General features: G+C 42.8%; 1 protein-coding gene across 2 annotated transcripts in view; it reads right to left on the bottom strand.

Annotated features, from left to right (window-relative positions):
• Positions 1 to 7150: 7150 nt before the first annotated feature.
• COL24A1 (collagen type XXIV alpha 1 chain) overlaps positions 7151 to 21450 on the bottom strand; it is a 322172-nt gene continuing 307872 nt past the window's right edge. The window contains exons 52-60 of one of the 2 annotated variants that reach the window (XM_073643550.1): positions 20887 to 20940; positions 19342 to 19377; positions 16725 to 16760; positions 16570 to 16596; positions 15695 to 15760; positions 12683 to 12854; positions 11472 to 11581; positions 11096 to 11305; positions 7151 to 7564 (exon numbers count right to left, since the gene is read on the bottom strand). In XM_073643550.1, coding sequence (XP_073499651.1) covers positions 7421 to 7564; positions 11096 to 11305; positions 11472 to 11581; positions 12683 to 12854; positions 15695 to 15760; positions 16570 to 16596; positions 16725 to 16760; positions 19342 to 19377; positions 20887 to 20940 — 855 coding nt within the window. In that variant the 3' untranslated portion in view covers positions 7151 to 7420. The remainder of the gene's footprint in view (positions 7565 to 11095; positions 11306 to 11471; positions 11582 to 12682; positions 12855 to 15694; positions 15761 to 16569; positions 16597 to 16724; positions 16761 to 19341; positions 19378 to 20886; positions 20941 to 21450) is intronic. The other variant, XM_073643551.1, reaches the window with a different exon arrangement.

Below are 21450 nucleotides of genomic sequence, written 5' to 3'. Positions count from 1 at the left end.
GCGGAAGTGCGTCATACCCTTGGCGATTATCGAGGCCTCGTTGTGCTTGGCGGATGCATGGTCACGTGGTGTTCAGGAAGTGTATATGAGCTGCTGTTCCTATGATGCCCTCTGGTCAGTACTGAATGAGAACTCGGGAGCTCTGCACTGCAATATTAATCAGTATATATTCTATAAACATTTGGATGGGTTTAAGAACCCATTGAATGTGAGCCGGAACTGCACCTCCATAACAAAAGCCGAAATACGCCTTTATTATTAACAGTGCCATTAATATGACTACATTTTAGTGTCGGCAGATTGCTCCCCATAAATAATAATTGTGCTGGTAGAGTGCCCCTTTATAAAGAGTGATGCCTGCAGAGTGTGCCTCAAACAATAGTGCTGGCAGAGTGATTCCACTAAAAAATAGTGCCGGCAGAGTGCCCCCCATAATTAATAGTGCCGGCAGAGTGTACCCCATAATTAATAGTGCCGGCAGAGTGTACCCCATAATAGGTCTCCCTATAAATAAGGCTGGCAGAGTGTACCCCATAATTAATAGTGCCGGCAGAGTGCCGCCCATAAATAAGGCTAGCGGAGTGTACCCCATAAATAATAGTGCCGGCAGAGTGTACCCCATAATTAATAGTGCCGGCAGAGTGTACCCCATAATTAATAGTGCCGGCAGAGTGCCGCCCATAAATAAGGCTAGCGGAGTGTACCCCATAAATAATAGTGACGGCAGAGTGTACCCCATAATTAATAGTGCCGGCAGAGTGCCGCCCATAAATAAGGCTAGCGGAGTGTACCCCATAAATAATAGTGACGGCAGAGTGTACCCCATAATTAATAGTGCCGGCTGAGTGTACCCCATAATTAATAGTGCCGGCAGAGGTCTCAATATAAATAGGGCTTGCAGAGTGTACCCCATAATTAATAGTGCCGGCAGAGTGCCCCCCATAAATAAGGTTGGCAGAGTGTACCCCATAATTAATAGTGCCGGCAGAGTGCCCCTCATAAATAAGGCTGGCAGAGTGTACGCCATAATTAATAGTGCCGGCAGAGTTCCGCCCATAAATAAGGCTGGCAGAGTGTACCCCATAATTAATAGTGCCAGCAGAGGGCTCCCTAAAAATAAGACTGGCAGAGTGTACCCCATAATTAATAGTGTTGGTAGAGTGTCCCCCATAACTGATAGTGCCGGCAGAGTGCGGCCCATAAATAGTGCTGACAGAGGGAAACCCATAAATAATAGTGCTGGTAGAGTGCTCCCCATAAATAATAGTGCTGGTAGAGTGTCCCCTATAAATAATAGTGCCGGCAGATTGCCCCCCATAAATAATAGTGCTGGCAGATTTCCCCCCCGTAAATAATAGTGCTGACAGAGTGCCCCACCCCCACAAACAAGGATTTGCTATCAATACATCTGCAGGGAGCTTCTCCATACAGCGTTTGCCTGTTGCGCTCTGGAGTTTTGTAGACGAGTTCTCAGTTATTTCAGGAGCCTCCAAACACTCGAAGATTATAAGAATTGTTTTCCAGCTACAGGTATCGCTGGGGGCCGGTGTATGGCCGCGCTATGGTGGTCTCTCTCCCTCGGCTGCAGTTGTACATTTTTTAGGCATGACTGCAGTTGCACTTATGCTGCCACCTAGATGGAGATCTCCTCTCTTGTGGCCACGGAGTCCAGTACTCAGCCGGCGAGCCTTCATGGTATTATCACACTGATATAGTAGAAAAAACCTTCCAGTTGCACTGTAGACAAAATCTGAAGATCCAACCTCAGCCCCTTAAGTTCCCGCTGACTGAGATAAGACCTCCGCCTGCATTACCTGCTGTGCACAAACAACGCTGTGATGTTCTTGGTTGCTACGAGCGTCCTGTGATTGTCCGCTCACTCACGCAGGGTTTTTTGTGGACACAAGGGCATCTTTGGTGAACACTTCTGCATATCTCTATGGGTAGCATTGCAGTAAGGTGAGTCTTTTGTGTTCCAGACTTCTCCTGCCAGAGGAATCTACTTTCTGCAAGCCATTTTAGATCTCCTGTGGCTAAATCCTCAATCTTTCATTTTTCAGCTGGTCATACACTTTAGACTCTTGTCAAAAGCTAATCCTGATCTTTGACACATATGCACACTCACCTCGCCTGAGCGGGCATGTATTCTCAGTAGGGAAAGTGGAGGCATCTTCTGCCCAACACCTCTCGTAAATACTTCTCTCACTTCAGAGTAGAAAGATGGGGTATGATGACTTCTTTCTACTGACATCTGCCTTTGGGAGCATCAATATTGACATCACATAGGTGGCAGGTCCTGCGGAAATTCACATTCGATATCATCTGTTGGGGAGAGTGGAGAGGCCTCCACGCACATTCAAAATTATCTATGTTACACACCAGTTTAGTCTTCAGGGCCGGTGTCATGGACGGACAAGGGAATGTCCTCCGGACGGCACAACACACAGATGCAACGGGATAATATAGGGTGGAGGAGGGCCCTAGCGGTAGGGAATGAAGGAAGGGACACCACCTGACACCAACCTGTGTCTGTCCCTAAGCTGCCCTATCGTCCCTAGACGGGTCCCCCCCCCCATGCGTGATCACGTGCCTAAGCCCTCGCGGGCCCTGAACTTAACCTGGCTAGTGTGCAGGCCAACCAGACACTAGTCTCACCACTACAATAGGACAACACGAGGAAGGTAAGACAAACAATGGGAAGATAACAACATAAAATACACTTAGCTTTCCAACAGGAAACTTCACTGCTGCAAAAGCAACAAACAACACAGCTTCTCCAGAGACTGGCTCCTTCAAAGAGGTCAGCATAGAATGAACTATAACCAGCGGTCAGCTGATGGATCATGTGCCTATTTAAAGGCAGGTTGGAGTGGCACCAACCAACATCAGCTGACCGTTCTCAGAAGTCTGCCAGCAAGAGACTAACATTAACCCTTGCTGGACCAAAGGGAAAAAACTACATTTAAATTACAACATACTCAGATTTGCCACGAATCCCCAAATAATTTGTGACAGCCGGGCTCTGCTTCCTTCCCTTATGGCTGCTGCCCGTCATTGTGCTCCATGCTCAGCGTCCCTCAGTGATATCATCTGCCAAGGTCTTTTAAGGCCCAGTTAGACCCAGCCCTGTTTGTTTTGAGACTGTCACCATCCAGTTTGTTCTGTTGCTATCACCTCCTCAGACTCCTGTGATCTCTACAATGTGCACCGATTGCTGTACAAGACCTCCTGGTTAATCCATCGTTTGCTGTAAGCATTACGAACTGTTATTAGAGTCTGTTCACATGTTGCAATCTGCTGTGGATTTTACAGTCTACATCTAAGTTCTGCTTCAGACCTGCCGTTTACCTCTTCATCTTCCCTCCTAACTTCTGGTGTGTCCTAGCTCACTTGTTGTCTGCTCTTCAACATAGCATAGCCTGTTGTCCACTTCCTTACTGTTACACATGCCTTCCAGCCTTCTTTACCAGTACCCGGGGTCCATGTGTCCCAACGGCAGGCCTCCATATACATTAGATATCATCTGTTGGAGGAGAGAGGGCAGGCTTCCATAATTATTAAATATCTTCTATTGGGGGGGAGCGGGCAGACCTCCATATACATTAGATATCATCTATTGGGGGAGTGGGGAGGCCTCCACAGACATTTTTAATCATCTGCTGGGGGAGTGCAAGGAGACCACGATACATAATAGATGTCATCTGTTGGGGGGAGAGGGACTGGGAAAGCTCCATACACATTAGATATTATCTGTTAGAGGCATGAGCAGGGAGGCCTCCGTACACATTAGATATTTGTTGGTGGAGTGGGGAGTCCTCCATACACATTAGAAATCATCTGTTCTCTTTATACATATTAGATATCACCTGTTAGAGGGGGAAGAGCGGGGAGTCCTCCATATATACAGTGGGTACGGAAAGTAGTCAGACCCGTTTAAATTTTTCACTTTTTGTTTCATTGCAGTCATTTGGTAAATTCTAAAAAGTTAATTTTTTTTCTCATTAAAGTACACTCTGCACCCCATCCTGACTGAAAAAAACCCAATGTAGACATTTTTGCAAATTTATTAAAAACGAAAAACTGAAATATCACATGGTCATAAGTATTCAGACCCTTTGCTCAGACACTCATATTTAAGTCACATGCTGTCCATTTCCTTGTGATCCTCCTTGAGATGGTTCTACTCCTTCATTGGAGTCCAGCTGTGTTTAATTAAACTGATAGGACTTGATTTGGAAAGGCACACACCTGTCTATATAAGACCTCACAGCTCACAGTGCATGTCAGACCAAATGAAAATCATGAGCTCAAAGGAACTGCCCAAGGAGCTCGGAGACAGAATTGTGTCAAGGCACAGATCTGATAAAGGTTGCAAAAGAATTTCTGCATTACTCAAGGTTCCTAAGAGCACAGTGGCCTCCATAATCCTTAAATGGAAGAAGTTTGGGACCACTAGAAGTCTTCCTAGACCTGGCCATCCAGCCAAACTGAGCAATCGTGGGAGAAGAGCCTTGGTGAGAGAGGTAAAGAAGAACCCCCAAGATCACTGTGGCTGAGCTCCTGAGATGCAATAGGGAGATGGAAGAAAGTTCCACAAAGTCAACTATCACTGCAGCCCTCCACCAGTCGGGCCTTTATGGCAGAGTGGCCCAACGGAAGACTCTCCTTAGTGCAAGACATATAAAAGCCCCCATAGAGTTTGCTCAAAAACACATGAAAGACTCCCAGACTATGAGAAATAAGATTCCCTGGTCTGATGAGACGAAGATAGAACTTTTTGGTGATAATTCTAAGCGGTATGTGTGGAGAAAACCAGGCACTGCTCATCACCTGCCAAATTCAATCCCAACAATGAAACATGGTGGTGGCAGCATCATGCTATGGGGGTGTTTTTCAGCTGCAGGGACAGGACGACTGGTTGCAATTGAAGGAAACATGAATGCGGCCAAGTACAGAGATATCCTGGATGAAAACCTCTTCCAGAGTGCTCTGGACCTCAGACTTGGCTGAAGATTCACCTTCTATCAAGACAATGACCCTAAGCACACAGCTAAAATAACAAAGGAGTGGCTTCAGAACAACCCTGTGACCATTCTTGACTGGCCGAGTCAGAGCCCTGACCTAAACTCAATTGAGCATCTCTGGAGAGACCTGAAAATGGCTGTCCACCAACGTTCACCATCCAACATGACGGAACTGGAGAGGATCTGCAAGGAAGAATGGCAGAGGATCCCCAAATCCAGGTGTGAAAAACTTGTTGCATCATTCCCAAGAAGACTCATGTCTGTACTAGCTCAAAAGGGGGCTTCTACTCAATACTGAGCAAAGGGTCTGAATACTTATGATCATGGGATATTTCAGTTTTTCTTTTTTAATAAATTTGCAAAAATTTCTACATTTCTGTTTTTTTTTCAGTCAAGATGGGGTGCAGAGTGTACTTTAATGAGAAAAAAATTAACTTTTTAGAATTTGCCAAATGGCTGCAATGAAACAAAGAGTGAAAAATTTAAAGGGGTCTAAATACTTTCCGTACCCACTGTATTACATATTATCTGTTGGGGAAACAGAGAGGCCTCCATACACATTAGATATCATCTGTTGGGGGAGCGGGTAGTCCTCCATACACAGATATCATTTGTTGGGGGAGCGGGTAGTCCTCCATACACATTAGATATCATTTGTTGGGGGAGCGGGTAGTCCTCCATACACATTAGATATCATCTGTAAGGGGAGTGGGGAGGCCTCCATACATATTAGATATCTGTTGGGGGAGCGGGTGGTCCTCCATACACATTAGATATTATCTGTAAGGGGAGTGGGGAGGCCTCCATACACATTAGATATCTGTTGGGGGAGTGGGGAGGCCTCCATACGCATTAGATATCAACTGATCACCCTGAAAACAGCCAACCTTTCTGTAATATGCATGAGGGCCTTTAGCTGTCAAATACATGGGTGTAATTTGCTATCGCATATATATGGCCAGTGTATAGGGATTGACTCACAAAGACAACCATTTTCTGTAATAAAGCTGACCCTGCGGTCAACTGATCACTTTGGATACAATTTCCAAAACAGGCTGCGGCAGGGAAATGCAGTGACCATGCTCTGGAAAGAGACAGGAGCAGGGTGCTTGGAATCCGTGTGCAGCCGTTACAATGCAACAAGACAACTTACATGAATAAATGCAAACCACAGACACGAGATGCCAATCCTCGTAGTACAGCGCTGTTTTATTAACACTAAGGTAGATCTTTTATTACAGTGGTAAAAGGTGACTGACAATCGCATTTTATGATGAACGGGTAAAATATACACGTAGAAACATAAACCATACATGAAAGCCGTTTTAACATCATGTTCAACTTCTGCAGCCACATTTTCCTTTTTTTTTTTTTTTTGACTGAAATATGGATTTTTTTTTTTTTGGGAGACAAATGAGAATTAAATAAAAAAAAATATATAGCACCAATTAATATCGCAAAGAAAAAAAAAACATATCATCTACACGACTGCAACGTTTATAATTATTATAACTTAACATCAGCATTTTAAAATATCCGCTGTATTAAAATTTCAATACACGTTACAAAATATATACACACTTTTAACAACATGGATGCTAAGGAGGGAGAAAAAAAAAAAAAAAGCATCCCGAACAAGGCAAAACTTTTATTTGGAAGTTTTAGTTTTGTACAATGAGAAAATATGTTTTATAGGCACCATATACGCTGTGCTATGTGGGGCTATCCCAAAAAAATAGATTGATCCTTTCGCCTGAATAAGTATCTATTGAAATGTATGGAAACGAGAGAACGATGGATGTAGCCAGTACATACAGAAGTGAAGCCGTCGGATTCATTCCATTTACGCCATTAGCACCTTGTTTTCTTACGAGCACCAGGCAACATGGAAGAGGTAGGGTACCGTCTCGAAAGAGGTATATGTCCGCATAGGACCAGAATCCAACTTTTCGTCCCGTTGCTGTTGCCGGGCCGGGGATCGCTCTCGTTCTATTATTGCACTTTTCAGAGCAGTAACCAGTACTGCTCCGCAGCAAGCCGACCGCTTCCTTGAAGGCAACTTGTACAGTGCTTTATATTTGTCTCAGGTTTAGATAAAGTTTTTTTTTATTCTTTTAGATTCAAAATTGTATTTATATATTTATATATATATATATATATATAAAAAGATTAATAAAAAAAACTTAAATACTCTATCAATATCAAAGTTCTTTATCCCCTGTGAAATACGTCCTTCTTAGGAGGAAGTCTGTTCCGGCTTCTTTAGAAGATTGTCCACACAATGGTCTGTAATAGTCACGCAGTGAAGACACTGCTACCTTCCCTTATTTTACATGCTCTTTTATAGAAAAAGAGACTTGCACTTAGCAGCTGTCCCTTGATTTCTGTAGATTATATCAGAGGAAGCAGACTGGGCCATTCTCCAAATAATGCTGTCCTTTCTGGAGGGGGGTGATCTTGGAGATGTCAGCGATGGGAAGTTGGGTTGGCTCTTGAGTGTGAAACTTGAACTTTGTCTTGTGCCAGCTGCCGTCATGTACCTGTAGCAAAGAGAGCAACTATTAGTCACTGTGAATACACATAAGAGGTCATTTTGGACAACCCCTTGCTGTCACGCCAGATGTGGGAAAGACGTAGCGCAACACAGAGGGAAGAGGGAAAGGGAGCCCAGACACTAGGGAAAGGGGGGAGTGGAGACTTCCTGGTCTGGTCTAGTATCATCCTATCTCAACTACCGTCCCTATATTGCCTCTTCAGCAATCGCCGCACGCGTGCGTCGCCCTGTCTTTCCCTGGTGCATGGCTAAGGCTAGTGATGGGAGGAGACGAGCACTAGTCGATCTCCACTAAACTCTAAAGACAACAAGAGTAGACAAACGGGGAGAATGCTTAGCTTTAGACGACTCCATACAAATGCAAACTCGGCCTCAAGCTCCAGAGAGGACGAAGTACTGCTCTTGCTAAAGCCTCACAAGTAGAAATGATTATCGCCGGCACCTCCCTCTCAGACACACCAGGTATTTATACACACAGGCCAGGGAACTAATTACCAGAGGGAGGTAGCCGCTAGGTCCTAGAGACAGCCTCTCATCTAAGAAGATGCCTGTAATGCCAAATGTAGAGATCTCCTGCAACCAACAGCAGGGCGACTGTCTGTCACCTCTGATATACCCGTGACACTTACAATAAAGAGGTCTCAGCAATGAGCTGATCAGAGAGGAGTCTGCTGCGAGGATCTTCTGCAATTAACTGGAGGAAATGGTAGGTCATCACTTTTACTGCAGCTACACTGTACCTTTCAATCAATGAGCCATGTATATAGACCCTGACTGAAGTGACTCCCTACTCTGGTGAGTACAGAGGGTCCCCAAGTAGGGACATCTCTATAATAACCATTTGCCACAATTAGGTAGAAAATATCTTGACATTAAAAGGTTCTAAAGCCCTTTCGTCAGGAACACACCGCTCCCCACTTGCAGGAAACCTATGTGCTCCTGAATGATTGACTATTTGGAGCAGTGGTATTGTTGTGCCTGTGGCCCAGTGTGCGCGCTCTCCCATGCATTTTTGCTTCTGTAACATTGGGATTGGCACAGGGACATTGAAGCTGGCTGCACCCAGCTAGCACTTACAAACTAGATAGAAAACAGCTTGCAAGTGCACACTACTTGCTTATGAGACCCGGCCGCTACTGATAGACTGCAGAGGAAGCCGATAACATAGTCAACTAGCAGTAAACTAGAATTCAATATCCCTCCATTTTTGAGAACATACAGTGGGGAAAATAAGTATTTGATACACTGCCGATTTTGCAAGTTTTCCCACCTACAAAGAATGGAGAGATCTGTAATTTTTATTGTAGGTACACTTCAACTGTGAGAGACAGAATCTAAAAACAAGAAAATCACATTGTATGAGTTTTAAATAATTAAATTGCATTTTTTTGCATGAAATAAGTATTTGATCACCTACCAACCAGCAAGAATTCTGGCTCTCACAGACCTGTTAGTTTTTCTTTAAGAAGCCCTCCTACTCTGCACTCATTACCTGTATTAACTGCACCTGTTTGAACTCGTGTCCTGTATAAAACACACCTGTCCACACACTCAATCACACTCCAACCTCTCCACCATGGTCAAGACCAAAGAGCTGTCTATAGACACCAGGTACAAAATTGTAGACCTGCACAAGGCTGGGATGGGCTACAGGACAATAGGCAAGCAGCTTGTTGAGAAGGCAACAGCTGTTGGCGCAATTATTAGAAAATGGAAGAAACACAAGATTACTGTCAATCTTCCTCGGTCTGGGACTCCATGCGAGATCTCGCCTCGTGGGGTAAGGATGATTCTGAAAAAGGTCAGGAATCAGCCCAGAACTACACGGGAAGACCTGGTCAATGACCTGAAGAGAGCTGAGACCACAGTCTCAAACATTACCGTTAGTAACACACTACGCCGTCATTGATTATAATCCTGCAGGGCACGTAAGGTCCCCCTGCTCACGCCAGGACATATCCAGGCCCGTTTGAAGTTCACCAATGACCATCTGGATGATCCAGAGGAGACACGGGAGAAGGTCATGTGGTCAGACGAGACCAAAATAAAACTTTTTGGTCTCAACTCCACTCGCCATGTTTGGAGGAAGAAGAAGAATGAATACAACCCCAAGAACACCGTCCCAACTGTGAAGCATGGTGGGGGAAACATCATACTTTGGGGGTGCTTTTCTGCAAAGGGGACAGGACGACTGCACCGTATTGATGGAAGGTTGGATGGGATCATGTATCGTGAGATTTTGGCCAATAACCTCCTTCTATCGGTAAGAGCATAGAAGATGAGTCGTGGCTGGGTCTTCCAGCATGACAATGACCCAAAACACAAAGCCAGGGCAACTAGCCAGTTTCCAGACCTGAACGCAATAGAAAATCTTTGGAGGAAGCTGAAACTCAATGTTGCCCAGCGAAAGCCCCGAATCTTGAAAGATCTGGTGAAGATCTCTTTGGAGGAGTGGGCCAAAATCCCTGCTGCAGTGTGTGCAAACCTGGTCAAGAATTACAGCAACCGTCTGACCTCTGTAATTGGAAACAAAGGTTTATGGACCAAATATTAAGTTCTGTTTTTCTATTGTATCAAATACTTATTTCATGCAATAAAATGCAAATTAATTATGTAAAAATCATACAATCTGATTTTCTGGGTTTTATTTTTAGATTCTGTCTCTCACAGTTGCAGTGTACCTACGATAAAAATTACAGACCTCTCCATTCTTTGTAGGTGGGAAAACTTGCAAAATCGTCAGTGTATCAAATACTTATTTTCCCCACTGTATATGAGTTTTAATAAGAGGTAAATTGCTTGTATTTACAGGAACTTCGCAATTTTACCCATTTATGATGATGAGGAAACGCCAATAAATTACACTGATCGACGTTGGGTCCCGTGCCATTTCTCAAAATGAAGAGCCCCATTGTGAATCCCTCTGTAGACTCCTATCTTTAGAATTTTTGACTTGATGCTGTAGATTTCACTGGTTGTAGATTTACATTTTTTTTAGCATAAAAGGGTTCAGACACTACACGGCTCACAGAACCCCTTCTGGTTTTAGATTTTGCATCCCCATCAATGTCATCAAGAGAATTCATCAAAAGATTACAGACCCTTTAATAAAATAGACATGTCAGGAAAGGTGACTGGTCTAAGTGTTGCTGAAGATCTCTTCTCTCTCCTGAACTCTAAGGCCTTAATACATCAATACTGATGTCTTACACACGAGTCTTAATGACGACATACTGGAGTAAGATGCGCATAATTAATTAAGAGGCCTCTTAATGAAATTTGTGCATCATATAATTATGCTGGAAATTATGATGAATTTTCTGGGCAGGCTTCACCGAGTCCCATCCCTCCCATTTTGGCAGAGCAGTCAAAGACTGGCGTAAAACCACCAAAAGGCGCAATAGTTTTCTGCAACTTCAGGTTGTGCAAAAAATTTGTGACATTTCAAGGAGTTTTACACCGGGTTCTAAGTGTGAGCTCTTCGACTTACTTTTGGTTTCCTTCGGGTGCATCTTACCTTGCATTCATCTAGGAGCACGTTTCTTTCAAGTAATTTTTTTCCTTCAAATTTGTAGCCATTCCGTCCCTTGAAGGTAAGAGGTGTCTCTCCACCAACATCTGTCCCTAAGACCGGAGTGTTCAGACAGTGGATTGTGATGGTGTGAACGGCCTCCGAACTCAGCAAATGGAGGAAATTCATCTGCACTTTGCCGATACCAAACTCCAGCTGGTTAAATGGAAAAGATGAGTTGGTATACTGAATATTACAAGATGAATGCAATAAATGAATACTGGTCTCCAGTGACTGCACTGGTGGAGGGTCTGTTAGGGAGGTCTGGGCCTGGCGGCACCATCAGCACAATAGTTCTGCCTCGTTTTACAAGGTACAATACCTTTGTCACGGTAAGAGGCGATAAACACGTCTGTCCTCCTGCTGTAAAGTTACAGAATACTTCTATAGCATCTGATGGACAGCCAAGATTTGGGTCGATCCAATACTTCCCTAGAAGACAGAACAAATGTAAAGCCGGTGAGTGAAGAATGCAGATTGGGCCATGGACAATTCAGAAAGTATTAAATAAAAAAGTTATGGCTCCTTGGGTCGTTAAAATTAAGTGGGCTGTCCCACAAACAACATACATCACCTATTCACAGGATTGGTGATAAATGTATCGCTGGGAGTCCAACCACTGGGAACCCCACCGATCACAAAAACTGGGGTTCTGGGTGCCCCTCGGGAGCCGTAGCGCACATACACGACCACCACTTCATTCATACTACCACTTATTTTATGCAAGGGATACAGGACCCCCATTCTAAAGAAGGGTGGTTGTCCCATTGGTTGGACTACTAGCGATCATGTATGTGTGGGTAGGTGATAAACATTGTGGTATAACCCTTTTGGATTTTGTGCAGTTAAATAAAACCAGAATGAGCTCATTAACACCTCCAAACGCCTCAGCCTGCCAGTCTGACCTGCACCCTATACAGAACATACAGATAGATATGGATGCTTGTTATTAAGGATATAAGATCTGTAAACTACAGCTTGATGACGGTGTCTATCTAACTACAGAGATTTTTTTTAGCACAACTGGTAAACTAGTAAAAATGAATGGAAGAAAAATTAAAATCATCAGAAGATAATATTTGATATTTCTGTGATGATTTGACAGATCAAAGTGACCTCATGCATTTGGGTTTTTACTTGAGAATAGTTGTGGATACAAACAAAAGGCAGCCGCTGTGCAAAAATCATATGTTTTTTTTGCAGTCCAATAGCTCATCATAATGCACAATTCCACTTGCTTTGGAGTTGGAAATGGGCCCCATTACCTCTTGGGCCCCATTACCTCTTGGGCCCCATTACCTCTTGGGCCCCATTACCTCTTGGGCCCCATTACCTCTTGGGCCCCATTACCTCTTGTGCCCTATTACCTCTTGGGCCCCATTACCTCTTGTGCCCCATTACCTCTTGTGCCCCATTACCTCTTGTGCCCCTGTTTGGCTGCACAGGTTGCACTGATGGTTTCAATCTCATGGACACAATGCACCATCTGCACACAGGGAACCTCTGCCCTCCGCACTCACACTATACACCTACCGTCTGATACTTTCCGTTCACAGTGCAGAAGGTCTCGACAAATGCGAGCTGGATTGTCCCGGGTCCCAGGAGGGTTCTTTATACTGTGCATTAAATCCGTCAGGTAGTGGAGCGTTTTAAAGATCTCCGTGCTAAAGTCGAGTATTGTTACTTCAGTATTTTGATAGCTCTGCTTGTTAGTGATGTTACATTGTAGCCAGAATATTATACATATTAGTTACAGACAATCAAATGTGGGATAGTTATGTCCATGCGAAACATTAGTTCAAATGGTTAATAAGTAACAAGGAGAAAAAGAAAAAATAACATTAGAAAATCAGCCACATTAACCAATCACTTCTTTAATTGACATTTTTGAAAAACAAATTAGAAGAATAGTTGTGGACAGCCTTTTGTATGTATTTACCAGGAGTAGACTGTCATATAAATGACATTTTAGGGAATATTTATGAATACTGTGTGTGCAAAAGATTTTTACAAAATTCAGCACATTTTTTGGCGCACAGTATAACGGCCTTTAATTACAAAGATGCTCGCCCTTCCAGGTAAGTCGTATCCCAGAAGTCTCCCCCTTTGTGCATTCAATGAATTCATTGCATAACAGAGTAGCACACATATACTACATTGCCTTAAAGAAGGACGGAGGGATTTTTAATGGTTACTGCTCGCTGCCTAGGTTAACGACCACTGCTGCAGTCTATCAGTGGTTGCCGGTCTCCTAAGCAAGGAGTGCAGCCCTTACAAAATGCCTTCCTATATTCCTATAGAGCTTATAAGCGCTGCTCTGAAGCTGGCTGGATTGCTGGATGTGGCCAGCTTCAGAGTCCCTGCGCTTCTCCAATGCTGCAGAGGCAAAGTTTCCTCTATTAGCAGCACCAGAGGGTGCACAGCTCGGGCGAGAAGTGCAACAGTGTCTCGCCTCCAAACTGTCACTCAACCTGGAGTGCACTGTCACTCAACCAGGAGCGCACTGCCACCCAACAAGCAGGAAACTGGGGAGCGGTGTGCTCTTGAATACAACTCCAAGGATACATACTAATTAGCTTTGTATTATATTAATAAAGTCGGCATAAACACCTTTACTTTTTAGTTTTGTGTCTGTATGTAAGGGAAGGGAGAAGGAAGCTGCAAGTAACACCAGGAAGACTGATCATAACCCGTTAGGATATGGTATGTGCACATGGTGTCTTTTCCTCCAAATGACGCTTTAGGCAAACATCAGCTGTGTTTTTCCTGAAGTGTCTTTTTCAATGTCCTCTCTGACTTTTTTTGTGGCTGTCTTGCGACCTACTTTTTTTTTTTTTTAATTGTATGCATTAATAGTAGATGGTTTCCAAGTGCAAGTCACCAAAACAATGGACTGGTCACTTCTTTAATCCGCTTTACAATTTTGGAAGCCTGAAGTAGTTAAAATAAGTTCAAAAACACAGAACATGTGCACAGCAAGTCATTTTGACATTGCTGTGCATATGTTTATTCTTTTAGGCGTTTTTAGCGCTTTTTCAGGCGGATTCCAGGCACAAATTTCCTGAAAAAGATGTTGTGTGCACATACTCTTACTGTCATTTTTCTTATGAGCCTCATATCAATAGGTATAAGATGCATGCATGAACTCTGCACATCTTGTATTTGATGCTTTACTCCTTAGGATCAGTTTTATCCGCAAGCTTTCATTTTAATGCATTTTATACAAATTCTGATGCTTGATGTTTGTATTTTAGTAATGTGCCAAGTGTCTACTTTCAAAAATATTATTGGTACAGGGGTGTAATATGATTTTTTTTTATTTCTAATTCACATTTTGCTCTAAATGTGAACATTGTTTGACAACAAAATGGTTAGAGAGGTTTGCTGAGGACTCAGAACTCTGCCGGGATTATAAGAAAACACAAGGGTTGTCCACTACTTGGACAACCCCTTCTAAACCCCTATGTTCCCCCCCCAGGAAAATACTTATACTCACCTTCGGGGTCAGCGATGTTGGCACTGGCTCTCCCGGGGCTGATGTGACATTGTGATATCACATGATCCCTCCGGCCAATCAGCACCAGCTTCCCTAACTCCGCCTTCGGACAAATTAATTACATCCATAGGAGAGGAGAGTAAAGCCACCTTTGATTGGCTGCAGGGATCATATGACATTTCAATGTCACATGAGCCCCGGGACCTGTGCTGATACTGCTGGGATAGTATAAATGTTATTTTTTTTACTGAGGGGAAAAATAGGGATTCAGAAGGGGTTGTCTGAATAGTGGACAACCCCTTTAAGAATTTCCTCTTTGTGTTTAGCTGCTAGTCCTTTATTTTGATTTAAAAGGAATCTGTCAGCAGGTTTTTGCTATGGAACAAGAGAGCATCATAATGTAGGGGCAGAAAGCCTGATTCCAGATGTGTCATTTACTGGACTGATTGGTACACTTTTGATACAATCCCTGTTGTAGATCTAGCAGTGCTCAGAAAACTGTGCTGTGTATAATCCCACCCACACCCCTGATTGGCAGCTTCTTGTGTACATTGTCACAAAGCTGCCAATCGGTGGGGTGGGCTGCGGCGGGATTACACAGATTAGCTGTACTACCTGGCACCCAAACTAGTCCAGCAGTGATAATCAACTGCTGATAAAATGATAAAATACTAATTGTATTGAAACACCGCCTAGTAAGTGACACATCCCAGGAATCAGGGTCTCTGCCCCTATAATGCTGCTCTCAGATTAAATAGCAAAAACCTGCTGACTTTCATAGTGATATCATGTAGCCAGGTGTTACACATTGTGATAATGTTATATGCACAGTAGTGGGTAGTCGTTGGCCACAGCAGGCATAAAAGTCACTACTTTTCATGACCAGGGACCATGAAGAAATAAAAATAGTAAATATATTTAAAAGTTTTATTTTACATCCATGATCGCATGAAGGGGTGTCAGATTCCCCTTTCATCCCCTCTTCCCACAGTAGCTGCTTCCTCTGTGTGATAGTGACTTTGTGCAATATGAAAATGATTGCTTTCTACCTCCATCTTCAAAGCTGCGTGTGACTCCATCAGGGCCTGGATAGCTGAGTTCATGTCCATCACTTTCTACGTAATGAAATGGAAAAATTTCATCAAAAACAAAACAACTGAACATAAAGATCATTGACCTGCGACTTCTCTGATGACCATGTATCTGCTGGAATCTACATTTATTTGGCTTGAGATATCAGACATTGCCCCCATGGTTATGTCTGCTAATACCTTTTTTTCTTTTGAAACTTTTATTTTTTGTCTTACAATTGATCTAAATAGATTGCATGACGGATGACAAACTTATATCAGTTTTGCATACTGGATGACAAACTTATATCAGTTTTGCATAACGGACGACAATCTTATATCAGTTTTGCAATTTTTCCTATTCTGACAGTCCACTGCCGATTCTCTGCTCTCTATCTACTCCAGCATCAATATCCAGCAACAAAGGGGAACTTCACATGACCACTGCAGCCAGTCAGCAGCTGCTGATAAGATGAATCCTTCACATTTCCTATTCAGATGGAAAGAGAAGGCTGCAGCCAATCGGAGGCCTATGATTGGCTACATTGGTCATGTGATGCCCCCCACCAGATGTTTTTGCCGGTGGATGGTATACGGTGGAGTGGCGCCTGTTTGGGGGGCGAGTATTGCTTTTTTTCCCTCACACTTGCTTAATAGAGAAGACCGCCTTTAAAGTGAATTTTTATTCTATTCACCAATTATGGAAGGATTGGATGAAGACAAGTCCTAATTTTTGTTTGAATCTCATGAGATAACAAAGGATCCATCAACAGCTCCATTATGATGCACTGAATTCAATATATATATTTGTGATAATTTATGTCTGAAAATGTTTATATTTCTTTTATACTTACCGTTGGTCCTGGTGCACCCCGTGGACCCTAAAAGAAACATTTAATATCCTGAGTGTACAATGATGTAACATTTATAAACTGTTCCGTAATAAGGACCAGTGCATCTTGTATGGATAATTGTACTCAAGGAATATTCTGCTTTATGTCATACTTACAGGTGGCCCTGGGTTTCCTGGGGGTCCTTGAGGTCCCTAAAAATTTAACCAAATTCATTATTAAACTGCAAGATTTTTTTTATACAGGAGGTACGGAAAGTATTCAGGCCCCTTTACATTTTTCACTTTTTGTTTCATTGCAGCCATTTGGTAAATTCTAAAAAGTTCATTTTTTTTCTCATTAAAGTACACTCTGCGCCCCATCTTGACTGAAAAAAAAACAGAAATGTAGAAATTTTTGTAAATTTATTAAAAAAGAAAAACTGAAATATCACATGGTCATAAGTATTCAGACCCTTTGCTCAGACACTCATATTTAAGTCACATGCTGTCCATTTCCTTGTGATCCTCTTTGAGATGGTTCTACTCCTTCATTGGAGTCCAGCTGTGTTTAATTAAACTGATAGGACTTGATTTGGAAAGGCACACACCTGTCTATATAAGACCTCACAGCTCACAGTGCATGTCAGACCAAATGAGAATCATGAGCTCAAAGGAACTGCCCAAGGAGCTCAGAGACAGAATTGTGGCAAGGCACAGATCTGGCCAAGGTTACAAAAGAATTTCTGCATTACTCAAGGTTCCTAAGAGCACAGTGGCCTCCATAATCCTTAAATGGAAGAAGTTTGGGACCATCAGAAGTCTTCCTAGACCTGGCCGTCCAGCCAAACTGAGCAATCGTGGGAGAAGAGCCTTGGTGAGAGAGGTAAAGAAGAACCCCAAGATCACTGTGGCTGAGCTCCAGAGATGCAGTTAGGGAGATGGGAGAAAGTTCCACAAAGTCAACTATCACTGCTGCCCTCCACCAGTCGGGTGGAGAGTAGCCCGACGGAAGCCTCTCCTCAGTGCAAGGCATATGAAAGCTCGCATAGAGTTTGCTCAAAAACACACGAAGGACTCCCAGACTATGAGAAATAAGATTCTCTGGTCTGATGAGACGAAGATAGAACTTTTTGGTGATAATTCTAAGCGGTATGTGTGGAGAAAACCAGGCACTGCTCATCACCTGCCCAATACAATCCCAACAGTGAAACATGGTGGTGGCAGCATCATGCTATGGGGGTGTTTTTCAGCTGCAGGGACAGGACAACTGGTTGCAATTGAAGGAAACATGAATGCGGCCAAGTACAGAGATATCCTGGATGAAAACCTCTTCCAGAGTGCTCTGGACCTCAGACTTGGCCGAAGGTTCACCTTCCAACAAGACAATGACCCTAAGCACACAGCTAAAATAACAAAGGAGTGGCTTCAGAACAACTCTGTGACCATTCTTGACTGGCCCAGCCAGAGCCCTGATCTAAACCCAATTGAGCATCTCTGGAGAGACCTGAAAATGGCTGTCCACCAACGTTCACCATCCAACCTGACGGAACTGGAGAGGATCTGCAAGGAAGAATGGCAGAGGATCCCCAAATCCAGGTGTGAAAAACTTGTTGCATCATTCCCAAGAAGACTTATGGCTGTACTAGCTCAAAAGGGTGCTTCTACTCAATACTGAGCAAAGGGTCTGAATACTTATGACCATGTGATATTTCTGTTTTTCTTTTTTAATAAATTTGCAAAAATTTCTACATTTCTGTTTTTTTTCAGTCAAGATGGGGTGCAGAGTGTACTTTAATGAGAAAAAAAATGAACTTTTTAGAATTTACCAAATGGCTGCAATGAAACAAAGAGTGAAAAATTTAAAGGGGTCTGAATACTTTCCGTACCCCCTGTATGTATATGTATAAAATGGAGGCAAATGTAAAATGTGATTAATATGAACAGGTTATTGTAAAAGTCACATCGGACGTGTACCTTCATAGCGACTCTGCCACCTGATTATACAATAAAGTCTCCATGTTATTATACAGCTATCTTAGACTTGATAATGACTTATTCTGAAAGTCCATGTCAGAATAACCATATAAGTCTTTATGAAAATGTAGCTCAATCTCCGCCCACCTGGCCTGATTGACATCTCAGTGTTCCTCCTCGCTGCTGAAATCAAATCTCACACTGCTCAGTACCAGCTGCAGCTGACAGTCAGGCTAGGTGGACGGAGTCTGAATACACTTGGTCTCATGAGTTCTCGCACTCTATACTCATGTTAATATCAGAATTAAAAAGTCAAACTGACATTGATTTTCAAAGTGCTGTAAGTACAACAGTTTCATCAGGTTTAAGCTCTATTTAATAATGTATACCATTTTTATTGTAAAATCTGGTGACAGATCCACTTTAAACAGAGAACATCCTACAAGGTGCCCATAATTGGCTTAAGTAATGGATGTTGGGATGACTGTTTTCCCAAGGCAGACAAAGTTTCAGGAACCCATCCAGTATTGCTTCAGTGTGGAGGCTGCTTGTAACATTAGTAATTGTCCTTAGTTAAAGAGAAACTCTTCTTCTTTATATGAGCAGGTATAAGGGGCCCTCACAAGCATCCGTGATCAGTAAGAAAAAATCTTTTGGTCCCCTTGGGGGTCTGTTTAACCATTGCACGTACAATCAGTGCTCCCCATTATTTGGGGCATCATATAGATAATAGGGAGGGCTGTCAGGTGACATGTTCTTGAATCAGCTGCCCATTCTCAGGCAGCTCTGATATATACAGTTTTATCACTGCATTTCTTACCATTTCGCCCTTTGATCCTTTGTCACCCCGATGTCCCTAAAAAGAAATAGAAAATAAAAAATTATCAATAAGGCTAAGAATTCAGATGTCTTCCCTATGAACAAGATACATACACAATAGTTATCTCCTTGGTTATGGTCACCGTGTAGCGAGTCTGTGCACATTGGTGGCACATACATAGAAGCTCCCATAGGACGGCTGCATGCAGAGTTAGGCTATGTTCACACTAGTTTTTTTCAGGTGCATTGAAAAAGCTCTCAGAAAGCTCTCAAAAAATGCTTGAAAAATTGTACCCATTAATTTCTTTTGAAAACCTATTTTCTTTTCACACGTTCAGGCCTTTCAGCATTTTTTAACCACTTCAGGTTCCCAAAAACGTCAAGCGGTTAAAAGAAGCGACCGGACAATTCTTCAGGTGTTTTCCACTAAGAAGCTGCTCCCTACTTTACAATAAAAGTCAACGGAAAGGCTACAAAAATGCTTGGAAGATGCCTGGGTGCTTTTCCGAGTGTTTTGTAAGCTTTTTTTTTGCCTAAAAAAATGCTCGAGTTTATTCATTGCTTTAGTGATTTAAAAAAAATTTGAGAAAATCACCTCCAAAAAAAGGTAATTCACCCACAAAAACTTTACCAAACCACTTCAGGACAAAAAAAAAAATCTGCATTTTCTGAAGCGGTTTACTCATGAAAAAACAGTAGTTTTGTTCCACTGGAAAAAAAACAGTGTGAATATGTTCACATAGAATTTTTTGAGGAGTCTTTTGGAACGGGTCCACTCCGGAAAATGCCTGAAAAATCTCTCAAATTAGTGCTAGAAAAAACTATTTTTTTCTTTTATAAAACCACTTTGCAGTTCATAGTTAAGTGTTTTGAGCATTTTTCTTTCGCTTCAGGTTTTAAAAAGCTCTTGGTGGTGGGAGAAATGTCTCCTGATGGAATTTGCTCCAAACTAGGAACTGTCCAACCAAAATGCTGCAAAAAATGCATAAGGAAAAAAACTTTTGAGAAAAGCTCTTTAAAATCTCTCCAGGAAACAAAAAAAACTCATCCAAAGAAGGAATGTATTCTGAAGTGGTTTCTACTAGAAAACTTGTAATTTTTTGACCCCCCTCAAAGAAAAACCCTGTGTGCAAGTAGCCTTACAAGGGGGCTGTGTTATTTTACTATTCTCACAGGCCCTGTGCTTTTACTATTGCAGCCAAATCATTTCCATATATTAGGGCACAGTCAGATGGCCTTATAAATTGGGACAAGGTAAGACCTCAATGCTCGGACCGTCCGGCGGCTCTCCTGACTCAAGCGTGACAGCTGCATAGAACTACATGAAGCTGACATGCTCGGGTGGGGAGAGCCGCTGGCCAGTCCGAGCACCGTGTTCCGATCTCACTCTGATTTATACGGCCGTCTGACTGCGCCCATAGACTGAGACGGGAATAACCCTCTAAGGTCTTTGTCATGTGTTTTCTGGCTTGAACCAGACTCTAGTTTTCATCTCTCCCTGCATGTATGACCGGAGTAACCTGCAGAACCATTTATCGCTACTCACCAGATTGCCTGTGGGTCCTATTATTCCACCAGGACCTACGGGGCCGCTGTTTCCCTTGACAAAAGAAAAGATAAATCAGTCAGTAAAACTAAACACAATTCATTCAGCCTTTCACAACTTCATACATTAACCACTAATCTAAGTTCCCGCCGTCATCATCTGTTCACGGCGCCGCTATGGTTGCTCTCTAGGTTATGACCTGCTGGATCGCTCCAGTGTTTGCTGAGCGACCCTGAAGCCACAACGCAATGTAAGTCTATAGGAGCCACAACGAGCCTCCCGTAGACTTGCATTGAGAGCTTGTAACCGTTACCTCTGGCTTCCGGGCAGTCAGAAGACGCAGGTCATAAGATGGCGATGCGGGACCGGAGCTGCACTGGGGACTGCTGAACATGGTGGTTGATAAGTATAAGACTAAGTTTGAGGAACTTAGATTACTGGAGTGGTGCTTTAAAAACTGTAAATTAGTTTTTATCTCTTTTTTTTTAGTCATTTGATCACTTCCACTCTTATATTGCAAAATATACCATAAATAATGATCTAGTGTGAAGCCTAGCCACAAGC

Source organism: Phyllobates terribilis, unplaced genomic scaffold (assembly GCF_046119375.1).
Source record: "Phyllobates terribilis strain yellow unplaced genomic scaffold, ASM4611937v1 Scaffold_8__6_contigs__length_399053987, whole genome shotgun sequence".
Lineage (NCBI taxonomy): Eukaryota > Metazoa > Chordata > Amphibia > Anura > Dendrobatidae > Phyllobates > Phyllobates terribilis.
Note: the sequence above shows the minus strand (reverse complement) of the source record. Positions and strands in the feature narration are given on the sequence as shown.